Raw genomic sequence first — 18,870 nt, 5'->3', positions numbered from 1 at the left:
CAACTATGCCATGGTGGTTGGATGGATAACTCCCCATGCAAATAACGTTATAAGTAGGTTTAGGGCTAGACATTCTTCATTGGCATGTTGGAAATTCTGGTGGCGGGGAGTTTAGTTTAATGGCTCTTGGCCAGTGGTCACCAACCGGTCGATCACCAAACATGTCTGTAAAAACAACCAACGATAAAGCCAAGCCTTTGCATTTTTATTCGTTTCGCGCTGTTGAGTGTAGGTGCACTTGATTCAGCTGCCCTAGCCAAAGTGTTCCTTTTTTTAACCGTTTCATGTGTCTGAAAGTAGAACTCCGCCTACCCGGCAGGCCTTGAGAGCAAATCAAGTGCAACTGTTAATCTACCGCTGGCCAATCAGATGGCTCAGATCATGGTGTCTTCACAGTTTCTTCGCACACTAGGACTGTAAAAAGAATCCTCGAACGCACACCAAAATTGATAATGTGAGATTTAAAAACTTTTAAAACCAACGAATACAGCAAAGAACTGCAGTTTTTATGAGTAAATTCATGTTTAAGTTGTTATGCAGCATCCTCTTTGTTCAACAGTTTTATAAGCTATAAAATGCGCATGTTATGATAATCTACCTTTGTTATTATTTGCACTTGTGTCTTTTTTAATATAGAGGAATAATTCACTTTCTCTGATCATAGGAGTAAGGAGATCATAGGACCTCTGCTCCCTCCCTCCCCTCAGAAGGACCATAAGATGCAGACCAGCAGTCCAGTAAAAAAAATAAAAGAGAAAATTCAGCTGTAATAAAATAAATAGTCTATTACCAGTGATCATATACCTAAAATGTTGAAATACAATTTCAAAATGGTCTGAGAAGAACAACATTGGCAGCCCAAACTATAGACCTCCATTCCTGGGGCTAGTAAAACACACACAACACACATTTGTCTTGACAGCTACTGTAAAGTATTTGGCCTACAGTGCAAACCATGGATAATATGAAATGATGATGATAACAATCAGTCATATGCAGAGACCTATTTATATACAGAATGAAATTATAAAGCTCTTTGAGGTGGGTAGACATAACCATGTGCTAACCATCTGATGCCTCTAAGGAAAAAGAGCCTTCCATCTTTCCCCCACTCCTCTACTGAACACTGAAAGCGCTTCAGAAAAACTATTTATGTCATGCGCAAAAGGTTCACTTTCACCACAAAATTGTAACCAGCCATATTCTGTTACTTTATGTAATGGAGGAAGACTGAAATGTGTAGAAAAACAGGACTTTGGTTCCAGACTTCTTTATGGTGATGATGAGGGTTCTTTGCAGTAACAACATGACAATGAAGTGACATCGAGCTGATAGACTGTAGTCAATAAACACACCTTGTAAGATGGCAGCCATGCTTCAATGTGAAGAATAACTCTGTTCTATTCCTATTAGGAGCCTTACACAAGCAGCTTGCTCCTCTCTCCTTGTCTTATCTGTGCATGACAGTGAGGAAAATAGTTATAATTATTTGTTTGCTTAACAGACAAGGTTATCCCACTGTCACAGGCATATCTGTTTCCCGACCAGGCCTAGGCCATTATGTAACTGTATAGTTAAAGGGATACTTCGGGATTTTGGCTATGAGGCCCTTTATCTACTTCCCCAGAGTCAGACGAACTTGTGGATACCATGTTTAGGTCTCTGCCCAGTATGAAGGAAGTTAGTTAGTTTGTGCTAATGCTAGTTAGCATTGGCTTACCAATGACTGGAGGTCTATGGGTATCTGCTACAATGACTGGAAGTCTATGGGTATCTGCTACAATGACTGGAAGTCTATGGGTATCTGCTACAATGACTGGAAGTCTATGGGTATCTGCTACAATGACTGGAGGTCTATGGGTATCTGCTACAATGACTGGAAGTCTATGGGTATCTGCTACAATGACTGGAAGTCTATGGGTATCTGCTACAATGACTGGAGGTCTATGGGTATCTGCTACAATGACTGGAAGTCTATGGGTATCTGCTACAATGACTGGAAGTCTATGGGTATCTGCTACAATGACTGGAAGTCTATGGGTATCTGCTACAATGACTGGAAGTCTATGGGTATCTGCTACAATGACTGGAGGTCTATGGGTACCTGCTACAATGACTGGAAGTCTATGGGTATCTGCTAGTTAGCATCTTCCTTCAAACTGCACGCATAGACATAAAAATGATATCCACGAATTCACGGCCTTGTTGCCAAAATCACGAATGATGCCTTTAAGTTTGTGACTTTTCAGTGACACTGCATCATCATCATCCATATTGCTTTACCCTACAATGAACCTCAGGCACAGTATTCTGGTCACTGATCTCACCCTGCATTGTGAATCAAATGTTAGAGCCTGCTCTAATTACAATGCTATGTAATTCCTTTTTGACCCATAGCAAAAGGCAAGGAACCCGAGCAACCAGTTGATGCTAAAGTCAATAGAGGTGGGTACCACACTACTACTTCTCTGAAATTATGAATTGTATTGCTGTGCTGCTGCCATCTGATGTTTCATTTTTTAGCAGCCCTGAAAATAGAGAGGAAATACAGTCCTTGTTTGAAGTTCTTTGAAAGCAGTCAAGTGTCTCTTTAGTTGAAGTGTTATGTTCACTCACTTTTTTGAGGGTAGCGGTATTTCCCTCTGAGCGTTCTCTTTTTGTAGCTGTTTATATTTGTCTCTGTAAATGTACTGAGAGAATGTATTGATTTAGGTAATAACACACATATATCAGCTAGTAGGCCTAATTTATATCCAAAGTTCAGACTTTAAATTATTGGGTTTAAGAGTTTTTAGAGAGATGCCAGTGAAGTATTTTATGTTCTTAGACAGGCTCAAAGGGCTAAGTTAACATTTACACAGAGCACACTGTCTCGCACTCCCCACACCCCAGCGTTAAAGAAAAAAAGTGTCCCAGCACCCAATGAGCTCTAACTGGGCACAGTTATGTACTAGGTCACTACACCATTCAGTTAAAGAAGTAGGCCTTTTTCAGAACTCATAACCTCGTACACAACATACTTCGTTGATGTTTTGGGTTTCTGTGATCTAGAAATAAGATACCTATGTTTCCACCCTCCTCCTCCCCGTAACCCCAGCCCTGGTAGCCCCAGCAAGCCCCCACTCCCCCTCCCATAGCCTCCGTAACCACCATGCCGTCCTGGAGGTGGCGGGTCCCAGCCATGTGGCAATCAACGCCATCTCTGCAAACATGGACTCCTTCGCCCGCGGACGCACGGCCATCCTCAAGAAACAGCCCAGCCACATGGAGGCTGCACACTTTGGGGATCTGGGTATGTGCCTCCAGTATTCTTCTGATTTGTCTCATAGTTTTCAGGGAACGTATTCACAAGCGTTTCAGAGAAGAAGTGCTGATCTAGGATTAAGTGACCCCTCTTATTTATTATAATTTAAAAGGCTAAATTTATCCTAGATCAAAGGGGAAAAAAAGTTATTTAGAGTGCTTTTAATGGATGATCTTCCTCTTTTAAGTTCTCCTTCTGACTGGACCGTGTGCGCCAATGCTTCAGCGAGTTGATATAATGTGATAATAGTAGGTGGTGGATATGGTGCTGGTGGAATTGGTTTAACTACCAACGGGCCTGGCCTTTCCACAAGCGATTGGTTCAAGACTAATCCTGCGACACACTCCTGCATGAGTTAGCCTTTTGACCATCCAGCACACTACCAGCAAAGCCTTTTAGTATGACTCATAAGTAGGGCCCAGAGTTTTTCCTGAGGGACCACATGACCTGATCAGGAAAACTCCTTATATCTCGTGCATCATACTGCAGGGATTTTTCTGCTGCAGTTGTAATCATTGGGTTGGCCGCCTAAGCATTTTTTCGTATCACCAAAGTCCAAACAGTGTAAAAAAAAAGTAAATAATAAATTGTAAATACATTTTCAGGATGGAAAAACACTTAGTGTAAACTTAAATGACTAAGACCAAATTTAAAGTATCTAGAAAATTAAATGGACCTATATATTTTTTTTATAATATTTAAGAACTAACAATAACCAAAATGAAAGCTAGACAGTCAGGGATAAATAATAAAATGAATACTACTAAATTCATTGTTTTGTGTTTTTATTTATTTATTTTTGAGCAAAAGAAGCCATGGGAAAATGCATAGAATTGCAGGAAACTCTTTAAAACTGAGAAGTTTAAAACTCCATCTAACTTTCTTCATACTGGACACAGAGACCTACAAATGGTATCCACTAGTTTATCTACATTTTGGGAAGTAGATGAAGGGCCTCATTGCCAAAATCCCAAAGTATCCCTTTAAAAACGCAAACATTTCTCTACACCACCGAGATGGGGGCCTCTAATATGTATCCACCCCGACGGGCTGACCGTGCTCATTGCCATGTCCTCTGCCACGTCCCCTGCCATGCCCACCACCTAAGCCTCTTTTTTTATCCAGAAAAAAACACGTACTGAGAAGTTTTCTCGGTTAATTAAATAACGGCCTGTACATTGATTTAAGAACTATCGCCTAACCTAACCAAACCTACATGTACATATTACCTCAATCGATCGCCCCAACTACCTCATATCCCAGTAAACTGACTCGGTACCGGTACTCCTTGTATATAGCCTTTGTATAGCCTCATCATTGTTATTTTGTGTTATTATATTGTGTTACTATTTTATTTTTATCCATTTTGTCAAATTTTCTTAATTTTTAACTGCATTGTTGGGAAAGGGCTCGTAAGTAAGCATTTCATGGTAAAGTCAACACTTGTTGTATTCAGCGCATGTGACAAATACTTTATTTGATTATGATACATAAGAACTCCCTCAATCTTATTTCCTCTGAAGATGTAGGCTATTTAAATTAACCATTTCATAAATAGGTAGATATCAGGCACTAGTTTTATAGTGCCACAGCAGCCAGCTACACCAGTAATGTTTATGATAGTGCTGGAACAGGTCCTTTATTTACCGTGTTGGAGGGGGGTGGCTTGGAATGCAGTAGGGTAGGGTGACTATACTGTACTACACTGACTGGACCCCAGACAGTACTCTGAGGGTGTGAACTCTTGTACAGGAGCGAGAGATGAGAGGAGGGGTGGTGAGAGGAGGGGTGGGAGACGGAGCTGAGCTGCCGGTTAACAGTCACACGTGGCAGCCTGCCCACTCTCTGGAGCCGATACTAGGAGCACACAACACTCATCATAAAACACCAGCTCACTCTTTAGTGCTCCTACTCTAGTCCATTATGTAATGGAGGCCTCCAGCCAGGCTTCAGTCATACATTCACATGGCCTCCCTGATCATATGACACGGGAAGTGTGCAATAGTTGAATAGGTTTGAGATAAGTATTCTTTTTTATTATGGATGATCGTGTGTGGTTTCATTCAGTATGCTGTGGTCCGCTGTGTCTGTTTAGGCTGGGTTAGACTTTGTAAGAACGGATTATGTAGAAAGGGCTTTATAAAGACTTTTGATTGATTGATGGTTTGATTGGTTCATTGTGTGTTTCAGAACGGTCCAGTGTGATCATACTGTATGGTTGTATAGTGGTTTTATTCAGTATTGTGGTGTGTTTTCAGGGCACTCTAGTGTGAACTACCTAGCCTCTGAGACACGTTCACGCCTGTCTAAGACAGTGGACCAGATCCTGCGGGACAATGTGGCCATGCCCTACTACATCCAGTTCCAGGAGGCCCGTGGGTCCGACCACCTGGTCCGCTTTTGGCTGGAGGCAGAGAGCTTCCGCTCCACCAGCTGGTCAAGGGTCCGGGCCAACAGTCTCAACTCCATCAAACACAGCTCCCTGGCCGAGCCTGCCTCCACCCCTGTCTCCCCCGACCCCTCCTCCCCCCCAGACATGGACCTATCCTCCGTCCCCAGGCCCCCCTCTTCCCGCCCCCTTACCCCCAGCCCCCAGGAGATGAACAGTAACAATAGTGAAGGCCCCACTGCGCAGCTCGTCCACAGGGACTCCTTTAGCTCCTTAGTGGACCAGAGGCCAGGCACCCCCAGCAGGGAAGATACCCCTTCCAGGCAGCATTCCAGGACAGGGACCCCCTTCAAGCTGCAGTCCACCCACGCCCTCAAGGAGCTCTCAGACAAGCTCATGAAGAGTACGTTTGACTGGTCTTCATAAATAAATATGTAAATCGAAATCTGTTCTTAATTTACCTGTACAAATAATGGTTAAGTAAGTAGCCTGGAGTCTGTCGGAGTTGGCTGGTGGTGAATGTTACAGAGAGACGCTATGGCTGTTCTCACGATCCTTTTTATGATTTGGGCTATAATTTGTGTATTTATGCATGTTTGTTTTGGGCCATAATGTCTGTACCATAATTTCTCTATATTCCTACCTTACTCTTATGACTGCATAACACTCTGACTAGGTAAGGGGAGTTTATTAGCTATATTTGTTCTAATCTCCACCATGTGAAACAACTGGCTGTGAGAATAAGTTTCATTTGTTTTAATTGCACATTGAAGGTAACAATATCGGAGTTGTACACAGTTTGACACCTGTGTACACCATTTTCACCTGTTTGTTGTAGGTATAGAGAGAGATGCAGTGAACATCTTCACCAAGTACATCTCTCCAGACGCTGCTAGGCCCATCCCCATCACAGAACAGATTAGAAACGACATAGTTGGTAAGAAATTAATAACCCCACCTGTTTGCCATTAGTATTGACTTTGACTGTAAGACAGTGCAGTCTCTGTGTGTGTACTGTATGAGTACTTTATCAGAACTGTATGAGTACTGTATGCATTCCTATGAATGTTAGACCTAGTAGGAATGTTGCAACCAACGTTAAAGATCAAATCTGCCCTAAACCTCTCTCGTCTGTGAAGTACATTTAACAAAGTTTCAGGATAACTATTTTGTGGATGAATTGATAATCCATTATGTGATTGTGACTGTTTTAGTCCCTTTCTCCACTTTGCCAGCTAAAATCTGTGGTGAGGATGGAATGGTGGACCCAAACTGCTTTGTCATTGCACAGTCAGTGGTCTTCTCCATCATGGAGCAACAGTACGTTTTAGATTCTCCAGTCTTCATGTTCTAGTATCCATTGAAAGATTGACCATTTCTCATATGAGTTCATGTTAAATGCCAGTGTTTTTCTGTATGGTTCATGATTTGTCTCCTATGATTAAATTGTAACCAATGTTCTCTTATACACTTATCCACTCTTATATCATAAATGTAAATGTGATCACATATCATTTATATTTCTCAGGCACTTTAGTGAATTCTTGCGCAGCCATCATTTCTGTAAGTACCAGATGGAAGTGCTGACCAGTGGCTCAGTGTTTCTGGCAGACATCTTGTTCTGTGAGTCGGCCCTATTCTACTTCTCTGAGGTGAGAGCAACAACTGGACCCCACAATTGATGTTGTTTAAACACAACCACAGTTTGTTATCAAGTTAATTAATATTAATTGCTCTTTTATTCATTGGTGTTATTCCTGTTAGTGCTACTGGTGTATCTAATCTATTTGTTTCTATTCTATTGTTCTCTATTCTATTTTACATTAGTGTCATATGGTAGGCGTTAATAGAAGAGTTATTGGTAATGAAGCTAACATGGAGTGTGTCTGTGTGTCTCCCCAGTACATGGAGAAGGAGGACACTGTGAATATCCTGCAGTTCTGGCTGGCAGCAGATAACTTCCAGGACCAGCTGGCTTCAATGGCTGGCCAATACGATGGCCAGGAGGCCCAGAATGACGCCATGATCCTCTATGACAAGTAAGCCATCCGTTTCTTTAAATATAAACGTTCACGAAAATGGTTTGATCCTACAGACAGTGAGTCACGTGGCCGTGGCTTGTTATATAAAGCAGGCAGACAGGCATCAAGGCATTCAGTTACTGTTCGATTGAACATTAGAATGGGCAAAACAAGTGATCTAAGTGTTCCCCTTCTATCAGCTAAAAACAAGAAGAAGCGGCTTCAGTGGGCACGAAATCACCAACACTGGACAATTGAGAAAAACATTCCCTGGTCTGATGAGTCAGTCAGAATTTGGCAGAAGCAGCATGAGTCCATGGCCCCATCCTGCCTGGTGTCAACGGTACAGGCTGGTAGCGGGGGTGTAATGGTGTGAGGAATGTTTTCCTGGCACACGTTAGGTCTCCTGAGACCAATTGAGCAACGATTGAACACCACAGTGTATCTGAACATTGTTGCTGACCAAACCCATTGGAGCAGTGGTCTCCAAGGCATTCCTAGTCAATCACCAAACATTTTGGTGAAAAACCCAACGATAAAGCCTCGTGTTCCTATTTTTATATATTTTACGCTTTTGGCGGTAGGTGCATTTGATTTAGTAGCCCTATCGCCGGGAAGGCAAAGTGTTCCCATTTTGAATCATTTCATGTGTCTGAAGGTAGAACTCCGCCTACCCAGCAGTCTCAGAGTGCAAATCAAGTGCAACTATAGGACTATCACTGGCCATTGAGAGGTCAGATCACTTGTGCATCCCCGAATCCAAGATGGCGTAGCAGTCAGACGTCTTTGTCCTGTCCCTTGTATATATCTTTTTACATCTTTTTCTTCGCATATCTTTAAAAAATATTTTCCTAAACCTCAACTTCTAAATACTCTCCTGCAACCCGCCTCACCCAATGTGGCGTGGATCTGTTTTTTTTTTTCCTAAAGTATTTCTATTTACTTCGGATCTGGAATCCCTCAACTGAAGCTAGCCAGCTAACTACCTACCAGCTATCAGTCAGCAAACCATTGCTAGCGGTCATCAGCTAACCTTTAGCTCGGAACGCTCTCGCCAGTTCGAACAACGTGACTCAAACCAGAGCATAACGGGCCTATTATTATTTTATTTTTTTCCCCCCATATCCCTGGATTCCTAGCGAAAACTGTGAACGTTTTCATCTGGATCTTCGCAACTAGCTAACCGCAATCCCGGGTGACTACTCCTGGCTAGCGTTTCCATCCCGGCGCAAGCACCAATTAGCCTGAAGCTAGCCCGGCCAGGGCTCCTGTTCTACCACCGAAGCCCACTCCTGGGCTACAATATCTGGACCCCTTCTACTGCCGGTACGGGGCACGGAACCCCGCCGATCCTCTACGACTGGAATACCGACATAATCTGCTCGAGGATTCCAACAGGCCCCTCAGGCGTGACGTCCGCTGAAGGCCCATTCTGCTAACCGAGGCCTACTAGCTACCTAGAGCTACTTGGAACCCTGCTAATTCCACGACTGGTCTATCGACGTCACCGCACGAAGAGGCAAAAACAGACTTACCCCCATCGCGACGTCCCCCAAAGGCTAGCTTGCTAGCCCCGGTCTGTTAACTGCTAGCTTGCTAACCCAGTCTGCTAACTGCTAGCTTGCCAGCCCCGGTCTGCTAACTGCTAGCTTGCCAGCCCCGGTCTGCTAACTGCTATCCCCGGTCTGCCAACTGCTTGCTTGCTAACCCAGTCTGCTAACTGCTAGCTTGCCAGCCCCGGTCTGCTAACTGCTAGCTTGCCAGCCCCGGTCTGCTAACTGCTAGCTTGCCAGCCCCGGTCTGCTAACTGCTAGCTTGCCAGCCCCGGTCTGCTAACTGCTAGCTTGCCAGCCCCGGTCTGCTAACTGCTAGCTTGCCAGCCCTGGTCTGCTAACTGCTAGCTTGCCAGCCCCGGTCTGCTAACTGCTAGCTTGTTTAGCCCCAGCCTACTAACTGTTAGCTTGTTAGCATCGGCCTGCTAACTGTCTGAATTGCCGTGTCCCCAGTCAGCCCAACCACTCACTGGACCCATATGTTCACTTGGCTACGCATGCCTCTCTCTAATATCAATATGCCTCGTCCATTACTGTCCTGGTTAGTGATTACTGTCTTATTTCACTGTAGAGCCTCTAGCCCTGCTCAATATGCCTTAACCAACCATGTTGTTCCACCTAAATCAAAATCAAATCAAATTTATTTGTCACATACACATGGTTAGCAGGTGTTAATGCAAGTGTAGCGAAATGCTTGTGCTTCTAGTTCCGACCATGCAGTAATATCTAACAAGTAATATAACCTAACAATTCCACAACAACTACCTTATACACACAAGTGTAAAGGAATGAATACGAATATGTACATAAAAATATATACATGAGTGATGGCCGAACAGCATAGGCAAGATGCAGTAGATGGTATAGCGTACAGTATATACATATGAGATGAGTAATGTAGGGTAAGTAAACATTATATAATATAAAGTGGCTAGTGATACATTGATTACATCAATTTTACCATTATTAAAGTGGGTGGAGTTGAGTCAGTATGTTGGCAGCAGCCACTCAATGTTAATGATGGCTGTTTAACAGTCTGATGGCCTTGATGATATCACCTGGTTTAAACGTCTCTAGAGACTATATCTCTCTCATCATTACTCAATGCCTAGGTTTACCTCCAATGTACTCACATCCTACCTTACCTTTGTCTGTACACTATGCCTTGAATTTATGCTATCGTGCCCAGACACCTGCTCCTTTAACTCTCTGTTCCGAACGTGCAGACGGCCAGTTCGTATAGCCTTTAGCCGTACTCTTATCCTTCTTCTCCTCTGTTCCTCTGGTGATGTGGAGGTTAATCCAGGTCCTGCAGTGCCTAGCTCCACTCCCACTTCCCAGATGCTCTCATTTGTTGACTTCTGTAACCGTAAAAGCCTTGGTTTCATGCATGTTAACATTAGAAGCCTACTCCCTAAGTTTGTTTTAGTCACTGCTTTAGTCGTGTCTGAATCCTGGCTTAGGAAAACCTCTAAAAACCCTGAAATCTCCATCGCTAACTATAACATTTTCCGCCAAGATAGAACTGCCAAAGGGGGCGGTGTTGCAATATACTGCAAAGATAGTAATACATAACTCTGCAGGCTATCCAAGTCTGTACCCAAACAATTCGAGCTTCTACTTCTAAAAATGCACCTTTCCAGAAACAAGTCTCTCACTGTTGCCGCTTGCTATAGACCTCCCTCTGCCCCCAGCTGTGCCCTCGATACCATATGTGAATTGATTGCCCCCCATCTATCTTCTGAGCTCGTGCTACTAGGTGACCTAAACTGGGACATGCTTAACACCCCGGCCATCCTACAATCTAAGCTTGATGCCCTCAATCTCACACAAATTATCAATGAACCTACCAGGTACAACCCCAAATCCGTAAACACGGGCACCCTCATACAGTGAGGGAAAAAAGTTATTGATCCCCTGCTGATTTTGTATGTTTGCCCACTGACAAAGAAATGATCGGTCTATAATTTTAATGGTAGGTTTATTTGAACAGTGAGGGACAGAATAACAACAAAAAAGCACACTCTTAAAGGGAGTGCTCCTAATCTCAGTTTGTTACCTGTATAAAAGACACCTGTCCACAGAAGCAATCAATCAATCAGATTCCAAACTCTCCACCATGGCCAAGACCAAAGAGCTCTCCAAGGATGTCAGGGACAAGATTGTAGACCTACACAAGGCTGGAATGGGCTACAAGACCATCGCCAAGCAGCTTGGTGAGAAGGTGACAACATTTGGTGCGATTATTCGCAAATGGAAGAAACACAAAAGAACTGTCAAGGTCCCCCTGCTCAAGAAAGCGCATATACATGCCCGTCTGAAGTTTGCCAATGAACATCTGCCAATGAACATCTGAATGCTTCAGAGGACAACTGGGTGAAAGTGTTGTGGTCAGATGAGACCAAAATGGAGCTCTTTGGCATCAACTCAACTCGCCGTGTTTGGAGGAGGAGGAGTGCTGCCTATGACCCCAAGAACACCATCCCCACCGTCAAACATGGAGGTGGAAACATTATGCTTTGGGAGTGTTATTCTGCTAAGGGGACAGGACAACTTAACCGCATCAAAGGGACGATGGACGGGGCCATGTACCGTAAAATCTTGGGTGAGAACCTCCTTCCCTCAGCCAGGGCATTGAAAATGGGTCGTGGATGGGTATTCCAGCATGACAATGACCTAAAAAACACGGCCAAGGCAACAAAGGTGTGGCTCAAGAAGAAGCACATTAAGGTCCTAGAGTGGCCTAGCCAGTCTCCAGACCTTAATCCCATAGAAAATCTGTGGAGGGAGCTGAAGGTTCGAGTTGCCAAACGTCAGCCTCGAAACCTTAATGACTTGGAGAAGATCTGCTAAGAGGAGTGGGACAAAATCCCTCGTGAGATGTGTGCAAACATGGTGGCCAACTACAAGAAACGTCTGACCTCTGTGATTGCCAACAAGGGTTTTGCCAACAAGTACTAAGTCATATTTTGCAGAGGGGTCAAATATTTATTTCCCTCATTAAAATGCTAATCAATTTATAACATTTTTGACATGCGTTTTTCTGGATTTTTTTGTTGTTATTCTGTCTCTCACTGTTCAAATAAACCTACCACTAAAATTATAGACTGATCATTTCTTTGTCAGTGGGCAAACGAACAAAATCAGCTGGGGATCAAATACTTTTTTCCCTCACTGTAGAATTCATCTTAACTAATTCGCCCTCTCAATACACCTCTGCTGTTTTCAATCAAGATCTCAGCGATCACTGCCTCATTGCCTGCATCCGTAATGGGTCTGCGACCAAACGACCACTCCTCATCACTGTCAAACGCTCCCTAAAACACTTCTGCGAGCAGGCCTTTCTAATCGACCTGACCGGGGTATCCTGGAATGACACTGACCTCATCCCGTCAGTAGATTATGCCTGGCTATTCTTTAAAAGTGCCTTCGTCACCATCTTAAATAAGCATGCTCCATTCAAAAAATGTTGAACCAGGAATAGAGATAGTCCTTGGTTCACTCCAGACCTGTCTGGCCTTGACCAGCACAAAACATCCTGTGGCGTTCTGCATTAGCATCGAATAGCCCCTGTGATATGCAACTTTTCAGGGAAGATAGGAACAAATATACACAGGCAGTTAGGAAAGCTAAGGCTTGCTTTTTCAAAAAAAGACATTTGCATCCTGGGGTACAAACTCAAAAAAGTTATGGGACACTGTAAAGTCCATGGAGAATAAGAGCACCTCCTCCCAGCTGCCCACTGCTCTGAGGCTAGGAAACACCACTCATAAATCCACTAATTGAGAATTTCAGTAAGCATTTCTCTACGGTTGGCCATGCTTTCCACCTGGCTACTCCTACCCCGGTCAACTGCCCGGCACCCTCCACAGCAACCCGCCAAAGCCCCCACCATTTCTCCTTCACCCAAATCCAGATAGCTGATGTTCTGAAAGAGCTGCAAAATCCGGACCCATAAAAATCAGCCGGGCTAGACAATCTGGACCCTCGCTTTCTAACATATTCTGCCGCAATTGTTGCAACCCCTATTACTAGCCTGTTCAACCTCTCTTTCGTATCGTCTGAGATTCCCAAAGATTGGAAAGCTGCTGCGGTCATCCCCCTCTTCAGAGGGTGACACTCTAGACCCAAACTGCTACAGACCTATATCTATCCTACCCTGTCTTTCTAAGGTCTTCGAAATCCAAGTTAACAAACAGATTACCGCCCATTTCGAATCCCACCGTACCTTCTCCGCTATGCAATCTGGTTTCAGAGCTGGTCATGGGTACACCTCAGCCACGCTCAAGGTCCTAAACGACATCATAACCGCCATCGATAAGAGACATTACTGTGCAGTCGTATTCATCGACCTGGCCAAGGCTTTCGACTCTGTCAATCACCACATTCTTATTGGCAGACTCGACAGCCTTGGTTTCTCAAATGATTGCCTCGCCTGGTTTACCAAATACTTCTCTGATAGAGTTCAGTGTGTCAAATCGGAGGGCCTGTTGTCCGGACCTCTGGCAGTCTCTATGGGTGAGCCACAGGGTTCAATTCTCGGGCCGACTTTCTTCTCTGTATATATCAATGATGATGCTCTTGCTGCTGGTGATTCTCTGATCCACCTCTATGCGGACAACACCATTCTGTATACTTCTGGCCCTTCGTTGCACACTGTGTTAACTAACCTCCAGACGAGCTTCAATGCCATACAACTCTCCTTCTGTGGCCTCCAACTGCTCTTAAATGCAAGTAAAACTAAATGCATGCTATTCAATCGATCACTGCCCGCACCTGCTCGCCCGTCCAGCATCGCTACTCTGGACGGCTCTGACTTAGAATACGTGGACAACTACAAATACCTAGGTGTCTGGCTAGACTGTAAACTCTCCTTCCAGACTCACATTAAGCATCTCCAATCCAAAATTAAATCTAGAATCGGATTCCTATATCGCAACAAAGCATCCTTCACTCATGCTGCCAAACATACCCTCGTAAAACTGACCATCCTACCGATCCTCGACTTCGGTGATGTCATCTATAAAATGCCTCAAACACTCTACTCAACAAATTGTATGCAGTCTATCACAGTGCCATCCGTTTTGTCACCAAAGCCCCGTACACTACCCACCATTGTGACCTGTACGCTCTCGTTGGTTGGCTCTCACTACATACTCGTCGCCAAACCCACTGGCTACAGGTTATCTACAAGTCTCCGCTAAGTAAAGCCCCGCCTTATCTCAGCTCACTGGTCACCATAGCAGCACCCACTTGTAGCACGCGCTCCAGCAGGTATATCTCACTGGTCACCCCCAAAGCCAATTCCTCCTTTGGTCGTCTTTCCTTCCAGTTCTCTGCTGCCAATGACTGGAACGAACTGCAAACATCTCTGAAGCTGGAGACTCATATCTCCCTCACTAGCTTTTAGCACCAGCTGTCAGAGCAGCTCACAGATTACTTCACCTGTACATAGCCCATCTGTAAACAACCCATCTATCTACCTACCTCATCCCCATACTGTATTTATTTATTTATTTATCTTGCTCCTTTGCACCCCAGTATCTCTACTTGCACATTCATCTTCTGCACAACTACCATTCCAGTGTTTAATTGCTATATTGTAATTACTTCGCCACCATGGCCTATTTATTGTCTTAACTTAACTCATTTGCACTCACTGTATATAGACTTTTTGTTTTCTTTTGTTCTACTCTATTATTGACTGTATGTTTTTATTTATTCCATGTGTAACTCTGTGTTGTTGAATTGCTATGCTTTATCTTGGCCAGGTCGCAGTTGCAAATGAGAACTTGTTCTCAGCTAGCCTATCTGGTTAAATAAAGGTGAAATACATTTTTTTTTTTATCACTGTGTCTGCATAGTTTCTTCGATCCGTAGACTGTAAAAAGAAGCCTCGAACGCACAGCAAATTTGATACTGTGAGATTTCTAAACGTTTAAAACCATGACTAGAGAGACTCAACGAATACAGCAAAGAGCTGCTGTTTTTATGAGTAACACTTATAAGCCATAAAATGTGTGTTCTCCCTACTTCCACTCACGTTGCAAACAGCACTGCAGCTGCAATGAATGAGTATAGCAACATTTTCCGATAAGCTACATTGTTATTATTAGCGGCTTGTCTTTTTGAATATCAAAGAATATTTCACTTTCTCTGATCATAGGAGTAACAACATGAATTGGTGCATAAGGCAGAAATAATGCAGTGTGACATAAGTTTCCCCATCAGCTGGAAGACTGCCCCCTTTTCTCAGTGGAGAAAAGGGGACACCATCAGATGCAGGCCATCAGTCCAGTAAAAAAATAAAAAGATTGAGCTGTGCCTCACAAGTAATACAACAAATGATCTATTACCAGTGTGATCATATACCTAAAATGTGTACATTTAATTTCAAAATGGTCTGAGAAGAGCAACATTGGCAGGGCAATTGAAGCGTAGCCAATATGCAGTGATCATTTATTGGACCTATAGCCTACTGCACAAACCTTATTGCTACAGAACTGTTTTCAATTGGTTAATGTTGCATGGGCTTATATTTTTTTAAAGTCCTGTTTAAAAAAATAATCTGAGTAGTAGATCTTGGCTTGCATTTTGACTCAAAGTGATCTTGACTCAGAAAAGGTTGGTGACCACTGCAATAGAGCATCTTTGGGATGAGATGGAACGGGCTGTTCACAACATGAATGTACTGCCTTCCAATCTGCAGAAACTGCATGATGCTATTGCATCAGCATGGACAAACATCCCTGTGGAACATTTCCGACACCTTGTAGAATCCATTCTCCGAAGAATTCAGGATGTTCTGGAGGAAAAGTGGGTCCGACCCGGGACTAGATGGGTGTACCTAATAAACTGGCCACCTGAGTGTATTTGCTTAACACTATATTTGTCTTTACACTATTTGTCTTTACACTATATTTGTCTAAACACCTCAGCATTACTCAGTCTGGCTTAATGGTGGTGGGATCTGTTTCCTCCCCAGGTATTTCTCACTCCAAGCCACCAAACCGCTGGGTTTCGATGACTCTGTGCGGATGGAGATAGAGTCTAATATATGCCGGGAAGGAGGACCTCTACCAGACTGCTTCACCACGCCTCTCAGACAGGCCTGGACCACCATGGAAAAGGTGAGGGGTTGAAAGTCACACAGTAAAATTTTACTTAAAAACAAAAAGAAGTTGTCATTTAGCAGACACTCATATCCAGAGTGACTTACAGGAGCAATTAGAGGTAAGTGCCTTGCTCAAGGGCGCAGACAGATGTTTCAGCTTGTCGGCTCAGGGATTCAAACCAGTGACCTTCCGGTTACTGGCCCAACACTCTTAACCTGGGTCAAATACATTTGTTGATACAGGGCACACACAGGGGTCATTCTGCAAACTCTCAACTGTAAAATCACTAGGAAATTGTCTTAAAAAACAACATTATTAGATTGAACCATAAGGTTTAGATTACCAGTGACAGGCCTTTGGGGTTATTGAAGGTAGTGGTACCAGAGCAATAAATATACAGTTGAAGTCGGAAGTTTACATACACCTTAACCTGAGTTTAAATGTATTTGGCTTTCACAATTCCTGACATTTAATCCTAGTAAAAATGTCCTGTCTTAGGCCAGTTAGGATCACCACTTTATTTTAAGAATGTGAAATGTCAGAATAATAGTAGAGAGAATGATTTATTTCAGATTTTATTTCATTCATCACATTCCCAGTGGGTCAGAACTTTACATACACTCAATTAGTATTTGGTAACATTGCCTTTAAATTGTTTAACTTGGGTCAAACCTTTCGGGTAGTCTTCCACAAGCTTCCCACAAAAAGTTGGGTGAATTTTGGCCCATTCCTACTGACAGAGCTGGTGTAACTGAGTCAGGTTTGTAGGCCTACTTGCTCGCACACGCTTTTTCAGTTCTGCCCACAAATGTTCTATGGGATTGAGGTCAGGGCTTTGTGATGGCCACTCCAATACCTTGACTTTGTTGTCTTTAAGCCATTTTGCCACAACTTTGGAAGCATGCTTGGGGTCATTGTCCATTTGGGAGACCCATTTTTGACCAAGCTTTAACTTTCTGACTGATATTGAGATGTTGCTTCTATATATCCACATAATTTTCCTGCCTCATGATGCCATCTATTTTGTGAAGTACACCAGTCCCTCCTGCAACAAAGCACCCCCACAACATGATGCTGCCACCCCCGTGCTTCACAGTTGGGATGGTGTTCTTTGGCTTGCAAGCGTCCCCCAATTGTCATTATTGCCTAACAGTTCTATTTTTGTTTCATCAGACCAGTGGACATTTCTCCAAAAAGTACGATCTTTGTCCCCATGTGCAGTTGCAAACCGTAGTCTGTTTTTTTTTTAATGGCGGTTTTGGAGCAGTGGCTTCTTCCTTGCTGAGCGGCCTTTCAGGTTATGTTGATATAGGACTCGTTTTACTGTGGATATAGATACTTTTGTACTTGTTTCCTCCAGCATCTTCACAAGGTCCTTTGCTGTTGTTCTGGGATTGATTTGCACTTTTTGCACCAAAGTACGTTCATCTCTAGGAGACAGACTGCGTGGTCCCATGGTGTTTATACTTGCGTACTATTGTTTGTACAGATGAACATGGTACCTTCAGGCGTTTGGAAATTGCTCCCAAGGATGAACCAGACTTGTGGAGGTCTATTCTTTTTCTGAGGTCTAGGCTGATTTCTTTTGATTTTCCCATGATGTCAAGCAAAGAGGCACTGAGTTTGAAGGTAGGCCTTGAAATACATCCACAGGTGCACCTCCAATTGACTCAAATTATGTCAATTAGCCTATCAGAAGCTTCTAAAGCCATGACATAATTTTCTGGAATTTTCCAAGCTGTTTAAAGGCACAGTCAACTTAGTCTATGTACATTTCTGACCCAGTGAATTATAAGTGAAATAATCTGTCTGTAAACAATTGTTGTAAAAAATGACTTGTGTCATGTTGAGGTCGACCGATTAATCGGAATGGCCGATTTAATTAGGGCCGATATCAAGTTTTCATAACAATCGTTAATCGGTATTTCTGGCCACCGATTTTTTTATTATTATTATATATATATATATTTTTTTACACGTTTATTTAACTAGGCAAGTCAGATTAAGAACACATTCTTATTTTCAATGACGGCCTAGGAACGGGGGTTAACTGCCTTGTTCAGGGGGGATTCGTTTTTGCAACCTTCCAGTTACTAGTCCAACGCTCTAACCACCTGCCTCACATTGCACTCCACGAGGAGCCTGCATGGCAGGCTGACTACCTGTTACGCGAGGGCAGCAAGAAGCCAAGGTAAGTTGCTAGCTAGCATTAAACTTATCTTTTAAAAAACAATCAATCTTAACATAATCACTAGTTAACTACACATGGTTGATGATATTACTAGTTTATCTAACGTGTCCTGCGTTGCATATAATCGATGCGGTGCCTGTTAATTTCTCATCTAATCACAGCCTACTTCGACAAACGGGTGATTTAAGAAGCGCATTTGTGAAGAAAGCACTGTCGTTGCACCAATGTACCTAACCATAAACATCAATGCCTTTCTTTAAAATCAATACACAAGTATATATTTTTAAACCTGCATAT

General features: G+C 43.2%; 1 protein-coding gene across 2 annotated transcripts in view; it reads left to right on the top strand.

Annotated features, from left to right (window-relative positions):
- The window catches only part of LOC106603515 (A-kinase anchor protein 10, mitochondrial), a 31,018-nt gene that overhangs the window by 736 nt on the left and 11,412 nt on the right, over window positions 1–18,870 (top strand). For both annotated transcript variants that reach the window (XM_082974606.1, XM_014197306.3), the window contains exons 2-9: window positions 2,398–2,445; window positions 3,098–3,292; window positions 5,563–6,096; window positions 6,532–6,630; window positions 6,929–7,013; window positions 7,222–7,345; window positions 7,596–7,732; window positions 16,253–16,397. In XM_082974606.1, coding sequence (XP_082830732.1) covers window positions 2,398–2,445; window positions 3,098–3,292; window positions 5,563–6,096; window positions 6,532–6,630; window positions 6,929–7,013; window positions 7,222–7,345; window positions 7,596–7,732; window positions 16,253–16,397 — 1,367 coding nt within the window. The remainder of the gene's footprint in view (window positions 1–2,397; window positions 2,446–3,097; window positions 3,293–5,562; window positions 6,097–6,531; window positions 6,631–6,928; window positions 7,014–7,221; window positions 7,346–7,595; window positions 7,733–16,252; window positions 16,398–18,870) is intronic.

Source organism: Salmo salar, chromosome 04 (assembly GCF_965601325.2).
Source record: "Salmo salar chromosome 04, fSalSal1, whole genome shotgun sequence".
Classification (NCBI taxonomy): Eukaryota; Metazoa; Chordata; class Actinopteri; order Salmoniformes; family Salmonidae; genus Salmo; species Salmo salar.
Note: the sequence above shows the minus strand (reverse complement) of the source record. Positions and strands in the feature narration are given on the sequence as shown.